Genomic DNA, 19,328 nt, shown 5'->3' with positions numbered 1-19,328 from the left:
GGTTGTGGGGCAGGGTTTTGTCAGGTCCCCTGTAGCCTTGTGTGCAGACCAAAGCCCGATGGGTTCCCATGACAGGGCTGGTTTATTCTGCATCATGCAAGAGGAGACTTGGAGCTACCGCAAGGAGCCCGCTGAACACTGCTGACTGACTCAGCGATGTGACGCCGGGCCTGGGGCTGCCCGCAGGCACGCACAGTCAGAGGGCATGGCCCGACCGTGTTTCCCTGTGGTTCTGAGAGCAGGGGCCATCGGGCCGCCTCCAGTCTGAGCAGAGGGCCGTGTGCGAAGCAGCCTGAAGGGATCCCATGTCACAAGGCTTGAGTAACTTGAGTGTTTTTGGCTGGTCACGCACGGTTGTTCAAGTGTCAGAGGCACAAATGTGGTGGGAGCATGGGGACTGGGCAGCTGTGGCCCTGTGCAAAGGCCTGCCCGCCTGGAGAGCCCTGCGGTGTCAGGGAAAACAGCCCAATATGCTGAGCAGCACTCAGGTTGGCCTAGTAAGGGCACAGACGGTGGATGCTGTCAGGGGGCGTGGTCCCGGCCACACCTCCTGCAGAGCTCATGGGTGCCCCCACCATGTGGCTCCTTGCACACGCCCCCCACAGCACAGGGCGCACAGGCCGCAGGAGCAGCATCCCTGGACCATGCCTGCCGCTGGCCGGTGCCGTCAGGGATCTCACGTCCCTGGTTTGTCTTCAGTCCTGGCAGCCTACAAAGCTGATTATTATTGTAAACAGAACAAGCCTATAGGCCCCTTTTGCCTCGAGCCACCATGAATGTCTTGCTGCCCAGGTATAAAGAGGCACCCTCATGCCCCATATTCTCACCAAGGGCACCTTAGACCCCTCGTGCCCTCCTGCAGACGTCACTGGAGCCCTCTCCCCTGCCCCGGCCAGCGTTGTGCCGCTCCTGCCTCTCGTCCAGGGGCTTCCTGCAAGGGCCCCCCCGATGTGGGCCCCGAGGTCTGCCATGGATCTGAGGCCAGTGATGGGGTGTGTGGCTGTGGGTGCCGTGGACACGCGTATCCACCGCAGCCTGGGAGCCAGAAGTCTGACGGTCTGGGCTGCCCACAGCTGCAGCTGTGCCCTGCTCAGCATGGCAGGTTTCCAGGCAACAGAGCCATGACTCAGGGCTCCCCTGCTCCAAGCTGGCGTCCCCACCCTGCCTCACGTAGCAGCCTTGTCTGAAGTGGATGAATGTGTTCAAACTCTCCTGGTGGTCTCCTGGTGGTCTCCTGGTGTTCTGCCTCCTCACTCGGGCACCCGACTCACTGCCCGGTCCCTGGGCCCCCACCAGATAGCCCAACCCTCCCTCACAGCCAACCTGGCACCTTCTCCCCGCCGGGCCCCCTGGCAGCATCACCTGTATTCCCTGCATGCTGAGGGCAGGGGCATGTGTTGTACACCGCACCCCTAGGGGCCTCACTGTGGCCCTAGTCCTGCCAGCACGTGATGGGGGTTGGGATTGCCCAGAGGCGCCCAGCCACCCAGCACTGCCCCCTGCATCTGCACGGTCCCTGGGCTCCATGAGCCTTCCCTCGTGACCCATCATGAGGTCCAGGTTCCACGCCAGGCTGTGACCTGATGGCCAGAGGAGCTCTCCTGGGAAGGGACTTTGTCGTGGCCACTGGCAGCCGTTGGCTCTGGCCCCAGGGGCTGGAGCAGGGCGTACTGGAACATGGGCAGGCAGTGCGTGCAGGGACCTCGGGCTCTGTGTTCTCCCTGCACAGCCACAGATGTGATTCACAATTGGTTGACTCCCCAGCTGACTACAGTGACTAGAGCTGAGCAGCCCAGAGCCAGGAGCTTCCTACAGCTCCCCCACGAGGGTGGGCTTGGGCTCTTCTCTGCTGCTTTCCCAGTTCAGAAGCAGGGAGCTGTAACGGAACAGTCAAAACATGAACTGGCACTTGTGAGGTGCCTTGCCACAGCACTGGTCCCCCAACTTGATGAATTTGGGCAGGAGCCTGCACCCCCCTGGGGCTGCACCCTCCCTGCCACACGGGGTCTTTCGGCCAGCTGGACCTCAGGTCCTCAGTGGTCTGCCTTTTGCCTGTCGTGAAGTCCCAGGAAGCAGCCCTGTGCAGTGCAGTTGCATGGGAAGGACATGGCTGCAGCTTGCTCATGAGAGGGTGTCCTGTGGGGGTCCCTGCGTGGTGCCTCTGCCCCGGGCAGTGAGCCCGTGGGCTGCGTGGCTGCTGCCGTGGGAGCAGCTGACCGCACGGTGCTTTTCCCTTCTTCCCCCACCAGGGCTGGACACCCCACCAGGGCTGGACAATGGCAGCTTTTAACCCTGCTCACGCAGGGGACCAACACTGTGGGGTGGCAGACGAAACTGCCGCCTGCCAACACCGGCATCCCACATGAATGCTAGTTGGAATCCCGACTTCTCCCCTTCCGACTCAGCTCTCGGCTCCAGCCTGACCCGCCCTGGCCCTTGCAGTCATCTGGGAAGGGAGGCAGGAGCTGGGAGATCTGTCTGACTGCCTTTCCAGTGCGTGACCCTTAGAGTAGCCCACCTGGGCATCCCGTGCCTGTGGTGGTGCCAGCGAGCCCTTGCCCAGGTGTGTTGGACAGATGTCTTTGTGAAGTGCCTGTTGGAGCCTGGTGCACGTTTTCATGTTTTCTGTCTTATTTCAGTGTAAGATGTGTGTCCACTGTAGATGGAAATCGTTGGTCAGACGGCTCTGCAGCTGTTTGCTCCTGGCTCTGGCCTGCTGGCTTGTGGCTGATTTCTAAACAGCCACTCCAGCTGGGTGTGAAGTCACGTAGCAGGGGTTTGTCAAGGGCATGCCACCCTGTGGGTGCCCCCTGCCCTGCCTGGCTGCCTCGGGCTGGCTCTTGTGTGACCGGGTTAAGGCACATGTCTGGGTAAGGTTGTTTGCTGGGACACACACAGGTGTCGCTGCACTCACGGGCAGGATCACAGGGTGTGTCTGTCAGCTGCACACCGCACACCAGCTGCTGTTAAAGGGAAGATGTGCACCCAACCTTCACGGGGAGCCTGGCGGTGGAAAGGCTGCCCTGTGGGCCACGGAGCCCAGGGACGGACAGGAGGAGTCCCGCGGCCATGGGTCTCCTGCCTTTTCTGCAATTGGGGGAGTTTGTAAATGTTTTTAAGAGGTTTATGGAAACGCTATTCCTGGCTACTGTGGTAGATTTTCAAAGAGCCAGTTATCAATTCTTCAAACAGCTTCCTGTGCAGGTCGTGGGGGCTGGTCAGCTGGGCGGGAGGGCTGGCTTCATCACGTGGTGCGGATGGACAGCGTCGTTTTTCTTGCCACAGGCACACTGGTCTTACCTCCTAAGTACAGCAAATTTCTGCTGCAGGGTGCAGCCACGACAGGGGAGGTCCCGGGTTCAAGTCCCACCTCTACTGCTAATCCAGCTCCCTGGGAGACAGCCAGAGTCGGGTCAAGTGTGTGGGTCCCTGCCAGCCGCGTGGTAGGCAGCTCTGGGCACCCACCGTGGTGTGGATGAGTCCGGCCTGCTGACTCACTTAGGCTCCCTGTGCCTTTCAAAAGGCCACGGCCTGGGAAGCAGGAGGCTTCCAGGGTGTGCTGGGCTGGCGGCGGCCTCTCCCCTGCCAAGGGCAGCGCTGTCGCCAGGTTCCCCCGCAGCCGTCCCTGAGCCGGTGGACAGCGGCGTGGAGTATCCCCCCGTGGGAGTGTGTGCAAATACACAGAGGCAGCACTGCACAAAATAACAAATTTATTTCTACAAAATATTTTACACTAACTGTACACATGCGCACACCCACACAGGACCTATTCACATGTCAGCTGATTTCCTGGTTCTCAGTCTACCACACAGGGGGTGTTACACTTTACAGTTTGAAGACAGTGGGGAAAGCTTTGTCATCCGTGTATAAACCTTCCATAAGTTACAAAGAAAGGCAGTCTGGGATGTAAAAAGAGTAAAAATCATTTGCAAGAGTTACAAAATAGTAACCATCCAGTGCATCTGCCAGCAACATCGGCAGCCTTTTGTTTAAGTGCCAGGGGTGTGTGTGGCTCCACCTGACGGCCAAGTCGGGGGCGTGTAGGGTATGGCAGGGGCACCAGGTGGAGGGTTGCACGCATGTGCTGTTCTGTGTCGTGTCGGGGCCTGGTCGTGACAGCATGAAGGTGACATGAAGCCGTGAAGCAGGGCCTGTAACGCTGGGCGAGCAGTGAGGGTGGCCAGCAGCCGGGCTGCTCACCTGCCCGCGCGGCCCTGTGAGGGGTGCCTGGGGGGAGGGGCGGCGGGCACACAGCACACACACGGGCACACAGCAGGCTTTATTGGGCAGTACAAGTCACTGTGCAGCAGTAAGGCGGGACAGCAAAGGCAGATCAGAGAATCTCCAGCCTAGAGTCGGAGGGGAGGGCACACGGCAGGAGGCAAGCATGTGGACACGAGGACTGTGACTAGGGGAGGGTGAGCCGGGCAGCCCTGGGCTGCGGGCAGCGAGCCCTGGGCCGGCCCCGCTGCGTGTCAGGGGAGGAGGAGGCGCTCAGATGGACTGAGTCCCGACCGCCCCGGTTTGGAAGCAGAGAAGCAATGGAGGCGGAGCAGTCCGCAGCCGGGGTCACCGGGGTCACCGCGGTCACCGCACTGCGCCCAGCTTTCTCAGCAGTTTCTTGCCCTTGGAAAGCAGCCCCTTTTTCTTTCTCGAGGACATTTCCCTGCCTCTCCCGGGACTCCCAGAACCCACGGAGGGCGGAGGTGACCCCGAGTGGAGGTGGGTTGTGGGAGGTGGAGCGCTCCTTGCTGGCCCTGACCCCTCAGCAGGAACCTAGTAGGTACATTGCGACAGTTCATTGAGTGTGTGATGGACGACACCGCGTGCACCGCCCGACCCCCCCAGCCAAGGGGAGGGGTGCTGTGGCCATGGCCGCGCCAGCCCGGGAGAGGCAGGCGGTGGCTCCATGGCCTGGGGTTTTCAGGGTTCAGGTTGGTCTTTGGGAGGGGGGTAGCCGGCCCGCGGCAGTCTACTTGATAAACCTGGTCTGAGTGCAGGCACGGGCCACTGTTCCCGGCCAGGAAAATGGGGCGGGGGCTGGTGCCCGTCTGGGGTGTTAGAAGCCCGGCTCTGAGGGCTGGTGCTGCCTTTGGGAGCTACTGGGCTACTGGAAATGCTGACGCTGCTGCGTGCATTCCCAGGCTAGTTAGCACACTGGTTGAAAAGAAAAACAAAACTAAAATGAACCTTAATTACAATCCAAGGAAGCTTCCGGGCCCCTCTAATGCGCACTCCTGGCTTTGGTTTCCAGAAGAGTGACAGGCAGTCACCGTGCACAGTGCACAGTGGCGGAGCTGTCTCCTGGGCAGGGCTTCACACCTTCGTCTGCCTTCACCAGAACTGACCTGGACTTGGGGGTTGCAAGGCCCCCAGTGCGCCCCACGAGGCATGGCTAAGGGTCAGCGGCACAGGGAACGGGCTTCCGGCTTGCTTGGATTGGAAATCAAGGTCTGGGTCTAATGGAAGACCCCAAGGACATCTGAAGATACCGTGTGCCCTGGCTAAGGCCCCACGTGCCCCTTATGGCGGGCTTGCCCTCTGGCCTGCGGGCCCTGTTGGCCTGCTGCTCAGAGGCCGCCTCTGGCACACACACGCACCTTAGGGTGCATTTCTCCCAGGAGAGGCTGAGAGTACAATACGCAGCGCTATATCCGGGAGGCGTTGGAACAGGCCGTGTAAGAACTGGCCGAGTTAGCTAGTCAGGAGCCGTGTTCCCCACGTGAGCCCTGCAGGGACGCGGGGGCAAACAGTGGGAAGTGACGGCCAGACAGGGCCAACTTAGAGCAGAGCCCAGGGCTGCCATGCTGCCACAGGCTCAGGTGCTCTGAGACAGACTGGTCCTGCATCCCCCTCCCCCATGAGACTTAAGTCTACCGCACTGGTCCGTTAGGTAGCTTAAGGTGGTACTGTCTAGGTATCTTCAGCTGCTTGCTTACACGAAGGCTACTTGGCCTGATTAAGGTGTGAAATGAACACTCTTCTTCTTGTCCAAGCAGATGAGCAAAGAAACAAAAATATAATTGATATAAAACATGACAGAGAAGGACTCGCATGATGAAGTTGGATGGAAGTGACACTAGGCATGAATGTCCTCTCAGTCAGATGGGTGTCTGGGGAGGGGACCAAGCCCCTCCCTCTGACCCCACTGCCCCTGCTGGGGCCCAGCCAGCCCCCCTCGTGCCTGCCTCGCCTGTGGCCGGGAAAGCTGGGGGAACCACAGTGGGAAGGGCCTTGGGGTTTTGTGGTGTGTGTGTGCGCAAACAAATGAAGTCGAGGTTTGGGCTTCAGAACTCAGGGACACCCTGCCCCCTTGAAGGGTTTGTGCTTGGGGCCAGGGACACGGACGGGAGCGTGTGGTGGGGAGGGGTCAGAGAGGCCGGGTGACTCTGCTTACCCGTTTGGCCTTTGGCCGCGTGGGCGTGTCCTGCGAGCAGTGGGATGGTACGTCAGATAGGTAGACCTCCACGTCGTCAGGCACTTCTTCCAGGAAGTTGGAGGGCACCAGGCCTTTCTGCCCGTTCAGCTCTCCCTGCACACAGGACAGAGGCAGGGCTGCTCACCCCTGCACGCGCACTTCCCACTGGGCTGAAATGTGCAGCACGGGTTGGCCCACAGCCAGTCAACTCTGCTTCGGAACTGGTCAGCCTGGAGAGGCTGTGTGCCATGTGCAGGGCTGTGGTGGGGAGAGGCTGCGAGCTGTGTGCAGGGCTGCGGTGGGGAGAGGCTGTGTGCCATGTGCAGGGCTGTGGTGAGGATAAGCTTGTGCAGAGCTGCAACAGGGAGAGGCTGTGTACCATGTGCAGGGCTGCAGCGGGGAGAGGCTGTGTGCCGTGTGCAGGGCTGCAGTGGGGAAAGGCTGTGTGCCATGTGCAGGGCTGTGGTGGAGAGAGGCTGTGTGCCATGTGCAGGGCTGTGGTGGGGAAAGGCTGTGCGCCGTGTGCAGGGCTGCAGTGGTAGGGAGAGGCTGTGTGCCATGTGCAGGGCTGCAGTGAGGATAAGCTTGTGCAGGGCTGCAGCAGGGAGAGGCTGTGTGCCATGTGCAGGGCTGTGGTAGGGAGAGGCTGTATTCCGTGTGCAGGGCTGCAGTGGGGAAAGGCTGTGCGCCATGTGCAGGGCTGCAGTGGGGAGAGGCTGCAAGCTGTGTGCAGGGCTGCAGTGGGGAAAGGCTGTGCGCCATGTGCAGGGCTGTGGTGGGGAGAGGCTGCGAGCTGTGTGCAGGGCTGTGGTGGGGAAAGGCTGTGCGCCGTGTGCAGGGCTGCAGTGGGGAGAGGCTGTGTGCCATGTGCAGGGCTGTGGTGGGGAGAGGCTGTGTGCCATGTGCAGGGCTGTGGTGAGGATAAGCTTGTGCAGGGCTGCAGCAGGGAGAGGCTGTGTGCCATGTGCAGGGCTGTGGTAGGGAGAGGCTGTGTTCCGTGTGCAGGGCTGCAGTGGGGAAAGGCTGTGCGCCATGTGCAGGGCTGTGGTGGGGAGAGGCTGTGTGCTGTGTGCAGGGCTGCAGTGGGGAGAGGCCATGTGCCGTGTGCAGGGCTGTGGTGGGGAGAGGCTGCGAGCTGTGTGCAGGGCTGCAGTGGGTAAAGGCTGTGTGCCATGTGCAGGGCTGCAGTGAGCCAGTAGTGAGCTGGCAGTGGAAGAAGTAACCATGGGTGAAGTGGCAGTTACCGTAGGAGAGGGCGGCCTGGCAGGGAAGGGTTCCTGCTGCTGCCAGTGCTCGGGGGGGGGCGGGGGCAGCAGGAAGCTCTAACGAGTCTATACAGCTGATTTTACTTACTTTAGTGCATATTTGAATTTCTTTCTTCCTACATGAAAATGTTAGCTGGACAGTTAATTTAACTCGATATATAGGGTAAAGCCCATTGTCTTGTAACTGTTTGGACATGGCAGTTTTGAAACAGAGCATCTGAGTGCATTAGTTTGGGGCAGTTTTGTCCGTGGGAAATCTCCCCAGCGGGAACAGCGCAGGCGGCAGAGGGGACGGCGGAGGAGGCCCCGTCCAGCCAGGCACGTGTGCACACACCATGGCCTGCAGCGCCCGGTACTCACGTAGTAAAACCCGTCTTCGTCAATCTCCCCAAAGACGGCGATGATGTCGCCCGTGCAGAAGGTGAGCTCGGCCTGCAGAGAGAGGCGTTGCGGCTGCTGAGCAGCTGTTCTGGACCGCGTCTCTGGGGTTAGCCGAGGCACTGCGCCTGTCCTGTCTCAGAAAGGCACAAGCCTGGCGGCCTGCTCTGCTCAGAGCAGGGGAGCTGCCTCACGCAGGGTCACGCCTGCCCAGCAGGAAAGCCCGCCGCCCAGGGCTGGCTGCAGGAGATGAGCTGAGGCCGAAGGCACAGGCCATCAGGATGTGGTGCCCAACCCAGCCCAGCAGGTGCAGCAGCACAGCCACTTCCCACTGCCCAGCCCAGGAGGGGCACCGCCTCTGGGCCCAGCTGCCTGCAGAACACAGGACTGAAGTTGCTGCTCCCAAGCCCTGGCGGCAGCAGGCGCAGTCCAGGGCTGATGGCGTCACGGGGAGGCAGGTACGGGTGCTCGCTGAGGAGAGGAACATCCACAGATGGGACCTCCACAAGCTGCGACACCCCAGACTGAGGGGGAGGCTGTGAGGGCACGGGGCTGTGCGAGGGGAGGCTGGGAGGGCACGGGGCTGTGCGAGGGGAGGCTGTGAGGGCACGGGGCTGTGCGAGGGGAGGCTGTGAGGGCACGGGGCTGTGCGAGGGGAGGCTGGGAGGGCACGGGGCTGTGCGAGGGCGAGGCTGGGAGAAACGGGGCTGTGTGAGGACAGGCTGTGAGGGCACGGGGCTGGGCCTGTCAGCAGTGAGGTTTCCAGAGGCACTGTGTGTGGTACAGGGCACTGGCTGCCGTACCTCTGCGTCCACATTGGGCGAGCTCTCTCTGGGGTCATAGTCGTAAACAGCCACCATCCTGCGAGTGGACACAGAACGCTGCCTGCCGCTCCTCCGGCTTCTCTCTGTGGGTCACAGGCAAGAAGACCCCAAGTTACCCAGGCAGCGACCATGGCACTGAGCCCCCCTCATAGGGCAGCCACAGGGAGACACATGTGACCAGGGACTGGCAGCCTTTGGCTAGTTGGCTTCAGCCTGGGACCAAGCAGCCAGCTGAAGGCTGTGACTGTCATTTGGGCAAGTCCCACGAAGAACCGATGCCCGTCTCAGGCAATGGTCAAGTTGCTGTTGTGGAGACAGGGCAGGGCTGTTCACCAGAGGCGCCTGGAGGCTCCCCAGCTGAGGTGGGCACTACAGCGCTCTCCCCAACTTGGTCTCCCACGTGGGTCAGGGGCCCAGGCACTTGGACCATCCCCCTGCTCTCCCAGGCACATCAGCAGGGAACTGGATTGAGAGTGGAGCAGGTGGGACTAGAACTGGTGCCCAGAGGTGGGGACAGTTGGGAGGGGATGCTGTTGCTTGCAGGTGGAGGATTAGCCTTTTAAGCCCCAGCATAACTGTTGAAACTTTGGACAACACTTCGTGTGACTTTGGTTTGTTATGGGGAGAGTGTGACCCAAGGTAACTCAAGGGTCACTCGTAGGGAGGCTGCCTTTTTCTCTCTGAGCTGCCTTCTTGCCTTACTCAGGAGCCACTGGCCCTGCCCAGGCACCATGTGGCCTGTGTCCAAGTCCCCTAGACACAGTTCATGTCCCCACAACAGTCATCTTGGTCATTCTTGCTCCATACACATTCCTGGGGATGCGTGAGCCCAGGCCACATTCTGATGGCGTCTGGTTGCTGCAGGGCCTATTCACTGGCCACACTATGCTGGGCACACCCAGCGTGAGGGCAGGAGGGACCACAGGCAGCTCCTGCCTCGTGCCCAGTCCAATGGGGCAGTGTGTGGTGGTTGCCTTCAGGGGTGATATCCCAGGCACTGAATGGCAGAGGCTCCCATGCTGCCCAGCATTCCACCAAACAGAAGGCAGCTCGTGCCTGATGCCCAGTCCTGCCCGGGGGGCCTTCAGCAGCTGGAGAGCAAGACAGCCCAAGGCACCAGAACAGAGAAGCTACACACCGAAGGCTGGCCGTGGCCTCACTGCCAGGTGTCCGGCCCTGTGTCCTTGATGCTGCCTGTGGCAGCTGACATGGGACTTGTGTGAGGCCCTAACTAGGAGCAGCCTTCCCCACAACACTGCCGAGGAAAGGAGAGCTCAAGGTGTCTCTTGCACCTGGCAGAAATGGGAACCCTAAAATGCAACATTCCTGGAAATTTCTTTGGTGTTTCCTCACTGGAGCCCATGAATGGGCTGTGGATGGACCAAGACACCCCATGTTGTCCACCACAAAGGGCAGAGGGCACCCATGCCAGGACCCTTCATCCGAGAAGCTTCTCCGGGTAGTCAGGCTTCCAGGCACAGAACATGGTGACACGGCCAGGGACCCAGGGGCACTCCCTCCTGCGGGAGGCGGCAGGTGTCTCGGGCCATAGGTTGGGCAGGCCAGCTCGCACCTGCTCTCTGCACAGGTGTGCTCAGGGGCAGGAAGCCTTGCCGCAGCAGCTGGTCCATGGTTTCCTCGTCGTCCGCCTGGATCTCTGAGACCATGTTGCATGGGATGAGGCCCAGCCGGGCACAGGTTTCCCCACGGTAGAAGCCATCGGCGTCTTTATCACCATAGACCTAGAGCCATAGGGCCAAAGCAAAGCCGAGACGGGCTGGGTCAGAAAGGGGACACAGGACCCGCTTCTGCTGCGTGCTCAGTCACCATCGCGTGCACTCCACAAGTGCTGTCCCCCACCACTCCCTCCCTCCCATGCCCTCCTCCCAACTGTCCCCACCTTGATGACCTGTCCCTCTTTGAAGGGGAGCTCCTCCTCCGCAGCGTCTGGGTTGGGGGACATGGTCAGTGGGTCGTAGTCAAAAAGGGCCACAAAGATGCGGGCTGGGAGTTCCTCGGTGCCGGGGTCCGTCTCTGACTCCTCGTAGAAGTCGGGGGAGAGGCGGTTCCTCCCTGCATACTCGTCTGGCACATGTGGGAGTAAGGACAGGGCGCAATCAGCTGGGGAGCCCACGCACGTGCGTCAGAGCACCAGGGAATGTGTCCTGCCCCCCTGTGGCCATGCCAGGACAGGACCCTCGGGAACCTGGCAGCTCCGAGGCTGCACAGAGTCAGCTGGGGAAGGGCCTGCTGCAGAGCACAGGCCCGGATGCGTGGACACACGTGTTCTCATGCAGCCCCTCCCAGGAAACAGGACAGGTGCTGGGGGAAACAGAATGTAAGACTTCCAACTGGAGCTGGCAGGCACTGTGGCTGCGGGGAGCCAGTCTGGCACACAACTGCCCATCCCCTGGCTCTGCGTGTCCATGCTCACGTCTGCTGGGAGCCCACAGGAAGCCCCAGCTTCTCTTTGCCCCCATTCCCATCGAGTGGTTGCAGCTAAGCATCCATAGGAGTCCCCTGCACAGCCATGTGCTGGCTGTGTGTACCCCAAGAAGGTGGTGTGAAGTGAGGTGGAGCTACTGGGCACCCAAGGGGCAGTGGCTGGCAGTTGCCCACAGCACTCAGCACTCCACAGCCGTGTCTGAGGGTGAGACTGGGGGTGGAAATGCAATGAGGGGCCATGGTGCAAGAGTACCCCAACCCTCAGTCTCAAGTCCCAAAGCACTGAGGGCCATGTGTCCCCTGCTGCCCCGTCCCACCCTCGCTTCCTGTTTAGGGGAGAGCAGGCTGAGTGTGCAGACCACTGGGGTTTCTCAGCAGGTGCCCTGTGGGCCAGGGCAGCAGGGCGGGGAGGCTGAAGGCAGTGCGCTCGCCATGGCTGGGAGGGGTCAACTCTGATGGCGGCCTCTCCTGTCCACCACCAAGTGCCCAGCTTACAGCCCAGAGAACGACCAAAGCTTGGGCACTTCTCGGGAGTTGTGGGCCCGAGGCTTCGTCAACAGTGCCGGTGTCCAGACTCCATTCCCTGACAGCACTGATGCCTGTGGGAGGCAGGCTTCTGAGCTATTAGTAAGATATACTGCTGTTGACCAGCGCCTTGGGGCCTGTCCTCCTGACCGCTTCTCTCCCCTTTCTTCTGGAAGCAGCAGGCGGTGCAGGGAAGTGTGTGCACATGCAGGGACCTTGACTAGCCACGTTTTTCATGTGGCTTCTTGGGTCAGCAGAGGGATGTCTCCCGTGCGTTTCTCAGCACATGCGCAGGGCTGCATCAAGAAGCCAGGTCTCTGAAGGTCCTGGCACAGGACCACAACTGCGCTGACCCCTGGCCGCGTGTCATGGACCAGAGAACCCCACCCAATGTGCTTCCTGAGCTCTGGCCAGCTGGCTGCCCTGCAAGTCTGCATGGGGAGAGGTGGGGAAGGGAGCGTCTACCCCCTCGGTGGCTGTCTTGGTCATAGGAGGTGGGAACCTCCGGAGGGCCCATCCCACGTCAGCAGTGCACTGAACAGGAAAAGCTGCCCCTTGCCAGAGTTGCTCAGACTGGAAGCGGGGTGCTGGGCCAGGAACCCCATCCTGGTGAGGAAAGGGCCCCAAGAGGAACGGGACTCAGCTGGCTCCTCCATCAGGTGTGGCATCCTGCCACAGACCCCGTGTGTGTCCCAAGGCTTGCTCAGTGCAGGCGCACAGCCTCCTCTCCCTGCTGTCGGCACGCTCAGCGGCCTGCAGTGCACCGTGGCCTGCAGCTGTCTGAGCCGCCTAAGGCCCACAGGCAGCTGCCTCTCCTGCCTTGCCGTGTGTGTCACTGTCTGCCTGCACGCATGGCAGCCCATGGCAGCCGAGCAGAATGAGCCACCCCTGACTCTGCCAGGCCCTCTGCATCCAGGCGAAGGGCACCAGACTGGCCTCGGGGGACGCCCCAGGGCCTTTGGGCATACTTACAGAGGGAATGCGTGGACCTGGTGCTGTCCTGAAATGGTATTCCCAAGGGCCATGCGCTCACATGGGTGGGAGGGAGGGGGAAGCGCGCGGCAGAGGGCACTAACCGATGGGGGAGGCCGCCACGGGCCGCGGCCTCGGAGGACCCACGCCACCTGGGGGGAAGCGCCGCCCGCCGTGGTCCGCCCGCCCCGTGGATGCCGGGTTCCCTAGGATCTGGAGAGGAAAGAGGGCAGTGAGCAGCCGTGCGGGCACGCGTGCGGGAGCGGGGCGCGTCGGTGGTCAGACGGAGTCCAGTCAGAAGCAGAAGCTCTAAAGGCAATGAAACTAAACTTTTAACTGAAAGGTTAGCTGAGTGACCGTGGAGAGGCCCACGTCCTGGCCCGGGGCTCAAGGCAGCCTCACTGACGGCTGCTGGAGCCGGACACGGGACCCAGTGCACGTCCCTGTGGCCGCCGCAGCCCCCACCATGCCAAGCATCGCTCTGGGCTAGAACTCGGGCAGCAGGCCAGCCCGCACCTGGACCCCTGGACAGGTCCCCGCTCCGTAATTTAAAGTTTAGAGTTGGCTAGGAGGCCTCGCAAAGGCGCGAGGCAACCCTGGAGCTGGGGGAGGGGCCTGCCACAAAGTGCAGGGCCAGGTTCGGCTGCCCTGCGTGCTCGGTGAGTCGCGCCACGAGCCAGTGTCCTGGAAGGGAGTACCGCCCAGAGCGGCGCCTGCGCTGGGCACCCCACGGCTGGCAACACGGCTCCCGCTGCCAGCAGCAGGCTCGGGCACAACCCTGGGGGGAACCCTCAAACAGTAAGTAAAGATGGGCTTTTTTCTAACCCTTCAGGACAAGGGATGAAGGCTGAAGTGTCCACTGGAAGGCCCCCCAAGGGCGAGGGGGAGGGGGTCGTAGTTCAGCTAACCCTTAATTAAAATTTAGGCTCAGTTGTCCTTTAAGCCAAGCAGCCATGACCCTCGTTGATTCTGGGGGAGTCATTGCAGCAGGGGACGGAGGAGGGGGTGCAGGGTGGAGGGCGAGCGGTGGCAGACAGAGGCCCAGGCCGCAGACACCAAACCCGAGCCAGGGAGAAGCCAGCAAGAGGCTGCAGGCGGGGAGGGGGTCCCCGCGCACCCAGGGGTCCCCTTGCGAGCGGCCGTCTTCGGGTTCCGCGGGCTCGGCCCAGCCCTGTTCCTGGGGCTGGGCTCGCGCGGGCTGGCCCGGGGCCCACCTGCTCCTCGAAGTCCTCCTCGACACTGCTCTGCCGGGTCAGCGTCCGCCGCCGGGCCAGCAGGGGCCGCGGGCTCCTCCTGCAGGGGCAGCGGCCGGGGCCAGGGCTGCACGGGGCCGAGGCATTCCCAAAACTGAACCGCAGCTCTTCCTCTTCGCTGCCGCAGTCCAGGCCGCTGTCCGGGCTCCGAGTGGCCCAGCGGCTGAAGCGGCAGCCCCTGTCCTCCAGCAGGAAGTCCTCCAAGGCCTGCCCGGGGAGCCTGGAGCCCTGCGGAGCCCGGGGGCGTGGCCTGGGGCCACAACGCACCCCCTGTCTGCGCGGCAGCTCGCAGGGCTCTGGGTCCTCCTCGGCCACTTCGGGGATACTGAAGAGCCGCTTACTGAGGTGCGGCTGTGCGGGGAGCTCGGCCGGCTCCGACAGGGCGCCGTCTGCCATCCTAGGCTTAGAGCGTTCCTTGGGGGGAACCAGACGGTGCCCAGCGAGCAGTGTGCAACCACACGAGAGGTGGGGTGGAGAGGAGAGAAAACACAGGGTTAGTGTTGGCGGCCACGGGGTGGGCCTCTGAGCAGGGACGGAGGCAGCCATGCAGGTGGACTGCGGGAGAGGCAGCAGCAGGGAGGGGTGTCCCAGGAGACCCAAACTGCTGGCCATGTCCTTGGAAACCCCAAGGATTGCCGCCGGGGATGGCAACAAGCCCTTGCCCAGGAGGGGCTCTCAACCTGCCCCTGCCAGGGGCTCTGGACTCCACTCCTCGTTGAGCACCTCAGACAGAACTCACCGTCCTGCCCCCTGTAACACTGACCGTGTGAAGGCAGCCCCCAGGCACAGTGCCCAAATGCCATGGGCATCGACCAAGGGCCCAGGCTGTCACTCTGTCTCCTGCCCCGAGCCAGCCTGGTCTGCGGGGCTTGCACAATGCTGGCCACACACAGGGCTGCTTGGTTAGCAGACACTGAGTCTGCCCCTGCACGGCTGGCCAGGCTTCCCTCACCAGGCAGGCCACTGGCCAGCCTCCCCTGTGCTTGGGCTCCATGGCTGCTCAGGGGACACGAGCCACTGCTGCCCCCTGCTGGACAGGCTGCGGGAGCCGCAGGCATGGGCACCAGGGCAGTGTTTCCAAAGAGGTGCTGCATACAAGCTGGAGGGGCGTGCAGGGGCCAGGCCCACTGACCGCCAAGGCCACATTCTGGGGCACCTGCCCTCAGGAACCCAAGCCCAGCTGTGAGAGGTGCTAGAGGGCCCTGGAGCTGCCTGCCCCGGAAGAAGGAAGGTTTGGAGCAAGTGCAGTGGGCTGGCAGGGGCTCCCTGGACCACTGAAGCCCCTGACTGGCTGAACCCAGTGCGCCATTCCCTGCTGGCCCAGGTGGTGTCAGTCCACTCTTCCCTGGACTCAGCAGGACAGGTGTCTCGGCTCTTCCAGTGAGGAGAACCAGGGGAAGGGGAGACAAACACGTTCAGTCGACTCTCCTCTAGGGGCACAGCCTTGAGGGGTCATGGGGACCCAACAGGACCAATCGGGAACAGCCAGTCAGCAGCCCCCAGTGGCCCAGGAGCCGTACCATGTGAAGTTCACACAGGAATGTACCACGTTCCTCCGTGCCAGGGTGTCACAGGTGCCCTCGCCGAAAGAACACGGGTCCGCCTTAGGGTGCTGAGCGGCCGCCCCTTCAGTGTGCAGAGCTGCACCTGAGCCCACGACTGCTTGCAGATACTATTCATCCAGGAAGCCCACGGAGGGCTGCCCAGCCACCTGTCCTGCCCACGCAGGCCTGCCACACGCTGGTGGGCAGCTCTGGGACAGAGCAGCAGCTCCAGCCAGCAGCGGGACACTCCGTGCTAGACCCAGGGATGCCCTCCAGCTCAAGTCCCGTGAAGTGACCTCTCCTGGAGCCCCCATCGGAAGGGCTGAAGCAGGAGGCACAGCTGGGAGCCCCCAGCCTGTCCCAGCGGGAAGAGCCTGGGGCCAGCACCCTCTGTCCGCCTCTCCACGCTCCAGCTTGGCAGCGGAGCCACTAAACACGCCCCCAACTCCTCCACGCTCAGCAGGAGCAGCTCTCGGGCTCACCTTGAGGGCGCCGTGGGCGGGGCCGCTGGACCGCCGGCGGCCTCCATCCTCTAGCTGTATCTCGGAGCACAGCTCCTCCTCGTCCTCCTCCGTGATGTCCGACAGGTCGGAGCCCCGGCTGCTCTCGGTGGGGTACTCCTCGCCATGGCAGCAGTGGGGCTGGGGACCAAGGACAGGAGCGCTTGCTGATGGGAAGGGCCCTCCCCCAGAGCGCCTGTGCCGCAAGAGGGCTACTGCTGTGTGCGTGCACACCACAGGTGTGCCATGAGGCCGGGCAGAGACAGCCCCACTGCAGGTGTGCCAACTCCACTGCCAGGAATGCCAAGGCTTTCAAGACACTCCCATGCTAGCTTGCTGGCTGGGAGGGGCTCAAGCCAGAGGTGGCACACCCGGCTGACCTCTGCAGGGTCACAAGGCTGGGACAGCACATCCCTATTTCTGGACCTCTCGGGATGATGGCTGACACGGAGCAGACAGACAGCAGCAACTGCCTCAGTGGAGACTAGGGGTTCTCCATGGCCAGACACCAGGGCAGGAAGTGGGAGCCCCGGGCAGCTCCGAGTGGGCTCGGTCCCCACAACCCTGAGGCCCTGCCCTGCAGGCATCAAGTGGTGCAGGGTCCCTCCGTCTCCAGGCTTGCCAGGGACCTGCCCAGAGCCCCCTGCACACACTCACCCACTCCGAGCCGCCCCTGCCCCTCACCTGCTTGCCGAGCTCGGAGCCTTTCAGAAAGTCGTCCACAGAGGCGCCTCTCCGGCGGAGGTCGGGGGAGGTGTAGCCATCCTCCTCGTCGGAGTTGGCGCACGGCCCCGTGCTGCCCCGCCCCAGGAATATGCTCCTTTTCTCTAACTTGGAAAGAAAGACCAGCAGCTGAGTGGTCACTGTCGCATTGTCACCCCGAGCTAGTGCCTGGACCAGACCCTGCAGCCACCCTCGGGGCACATGCACATGGCCTAGGGCAGGGTGAGTCGGAAGGCAGCTCAGTCCCTCCACAGCGGCGGCTGACGCTCTGATGCCTCTGTCTCTCCCACCTCTGGGGGCCCTGGCTTGCCTCCTGGCCCACGAGGCTCCGTGTTCAGGACATGGGAGCTCCCCAGGGGCTCCTTCACCCAGAGGCCACAGGGTGACGGGGGTCCACAGAAAACTCTGGGTTTCCTGTTTCTCACAAGGTGCCAAGGCACAGGGCAGCTCGATGACCTGGTGAGGATAGGGATGGCGACTGACCCGAGGTCACCTTTCAGGGGGCGCACCACCCTTGCTTTGCCTGACAGGCCTCTAGCCCAGAGGCTGGCTGAGGGGGGTCCCTGTGTGGGCAGTCTCCGGGTTTGCCACCTGAGATGCCCATTGCTGACCCTGCAGTGCTGACCAGGGACAGAGCAGGTGCACCCGAGGCAGGTGGGGTGGAATGGACCAGATTGCCCAGCACCACGTGGTAAGGGTCACTCGAGGCTCCTTCCTGGGACCCCTTGTCCCAGTGCCTGTGCACCCTGGACCACAGGCCAGTCCCCGCCCGCAGCACCCACGCATGCCTCTGCATGTACTCCTGCATGCAGTCCTGTGTGGACACACACACACACGGTACCCCAGGACACAGAGGACATCCTGGGCCTCAGTCTCATTGCTGCTGGCCTAGTGGTCTGGCTACCCACGTGCAGCATGGACCCGGAGCCTGACACATTCTGAGCCTGAGCCATGGTCCTGCAGGGTGACAGCGCCGCCTCCCGCTGGGTCAGGAAGGCAGGGTACCCATGGCGTGAAGCCCCAGCTTACCCGGCTGCTCTCGGCCACCCTCTGTGCTGCCTCCCGGGCCATGGCCTTGGCGGCGGTGCTGGACACGGGGGCCCCCTGTGGCTGCGGCAGGATGCGGCTGGGTGAGGGCGAGCGCCGCCCACTGCCTTGCAGGCTGGGCGGCTCCAGCATGTGCCCGTGTCCCAGGGCAGGCGCCCGGCCCTGCTCCCAGACCTCGTCCGTTCTGATGTGGGTACCCAGGGACTCATCTTTGGTATCGGGGACACCTGCTAGAGGCTTCGCTGGGGGGACAGTTCTTGGGTGGGGGGTCGGAGGCACCAGGAGGTCAGGGGGGATGGCAGCTGCGGAGGAGTCCACGGACTCGCCCTGGACGGAGAAGGTGCGCACAGTCACAGTCTTGGCCTCCAGGCTCCGCAGTCGCACAAGCTCCACGGCAGTGCCATCCGCTGTGGGGAAGATGACCTCGGCCACCTGTGCACGGAGAGTGCCACTCACAGGCTGCCCGGGCTCTCACCGGCCCTCCCCCCTCCCTGCCTGCCACCAGGCTCCACCGTCAACACACGCACCCTCTGCCCTTTGGCATACACGCCGTAGCCGGTGACATTGGCACCGTTGGAGAGCCCAGCAGCAGTCAACATGGGGGGCTTCCAGGACACCTGGACTGTGGCCGTGCTGAGCCCGGCTTGGACAGTGACGTCTTGTGGGGGTGCCGGAGGGCCTGCGAAAGGAGAGAAGGGACAGAGGCTTCCAAGCTGGCCCTGTGTGACCAGATGTGGCGTTGCTGGGCGCAGCGCATCTCGCCTGGATACAGGAGCCCTCCCACAAGCCACCAGGCGGGGAGCAGACCCTCCCCAGGCATGGCTGCCCTATGTGCACACCACCTCCCCCGTGGTCCCCGGCCCATGGAACCACCTCTGCTGGGTGACTCGGGTGGCCACTTGGTCCCTCACTGACTTGAGCCACAAGGAAGATGAGTGGCCAGGTTCCTGCGATGTCAGGTGCCCGAGCAGCAGGACTCGGAAGCCCATCCCACCCACCTCTTCCCTGGCTTGCTCACTCCCAGAAGCCCCAGCTGCTGCCCACAGCCGGACCTGTCCCAGGAACTGCATGACCTCCTCCCCATTTGCCAGTGGTCTACCAGGCGGCCAGAAACAAGAGGCCACTCAGCTCACAGGGCTTAGGATGCCAGTGGGCCCTGCTCCTGGCTGCCTCAATGGCAGCCCTGACACCGTGGGCAACAGCCAGACTGAGTTCTGGTTTCTAGGTTTGGGGCCAGTCAGAACCATTGTGCACATTTGAGGAGTGAACCAACAGACATGAGACAGACCTCTGTCTCTAAGCAAAAAACTTCCCGCAGTCCTGCCACCAACGGAGAAGGGAGCAGTCAACTCCAGGCCACGAGCCCAGGGGCACACGGTGTGCTGGGAGGAATGTGCCCACGTGTCATGCGTGTGTCCGGTCCACTGAGTTCAC

General features: G+C 62.7%; 1 protein-coding gene across 4 annotated transcripts in view; it reads right to left on the bottom strand.

Annotated features, from left to right (window-relative positions):
- Positions 1-4,547: 4,547 nt before the first annotated feature.
- The window catches only part of RIMBP2 (RIMS binding protein 2), a 79,200-nt gene continuing 64,419 nt past the window's right edge, over positions 4,548-19,328 (bottom strand). For 2 of the 4 annotated variants that reach the window (XM_058656742.1, XM_058656743.1), the window contains exons 10-21: positions 18,422-18,573; positions 17,877-18,326; positions 16,809-16,955; positions 16,107-16,265; positions 14,042-14,494; positions 12,932-13,040; positions 10,786-10,970; positions 10,459-10,627; positions 8,865-8,968; positions 8,044-8,115; positions 6,398-6,532; positions 4,548-4,776 (exon numbers count right to left, since the gene is read on the bottom strand). In XM_058656742.1, coding sequence (XP_058512725.1) covers positions 4,588-4,776; positions 6,398-6,532; positions 8,044-8,115; positions 8,865-8,968; positions 10,459-10,627; positions 10,786-10,970; positions 12,932-13,040; positions 14,042-14,494; positions 16,107-16,265; positions 16,809-16,955; positions 17,877-18,326; positions 18,422-18,573 — 2,324 coding nt within the window. In that variant the 3' untranslated portion in view covers positions 4,548-4,587. Of the gene's footprint in view, positions 4,777-5,832; positions 5,984-6,397; positions 6,533-8,043; positions 8,116-8,864; positions 8,969-10,458; positions 10,628-10,785; positions 10,971-12,931; positions 13,041-14,041; positions 14,495-16,106; positions 16,266-16,808; positions 16,956-17,876; positions 18,327-18,421; positions 18,574-19,328 lie in introns of those variants that run through there. The other 2 variants (XM_058656744.1, XM_058656745.1) reach the window with 2 other exon arrangements.

Source organism: Ochotona princeps, chromosome 29, assembly GCF_030435755.1.
Source record: "Ochotona princeps isolate mOchPri1 chromosome 29, mOchPri1.hap1, whole genome shotgun sequence".
Classification (NCBI taxonomy): domain Eukaryota; kingdom Metazoa; phylum Chordata; class Mammalia; order Lagomorpha; family Ochotonidae; genus Ochotona; species Ochotona princeps.
Note: the sequence above shows the minus strand (reverse complement) of the source record. Positions and strands in the feature narration are given on the sequence as shown.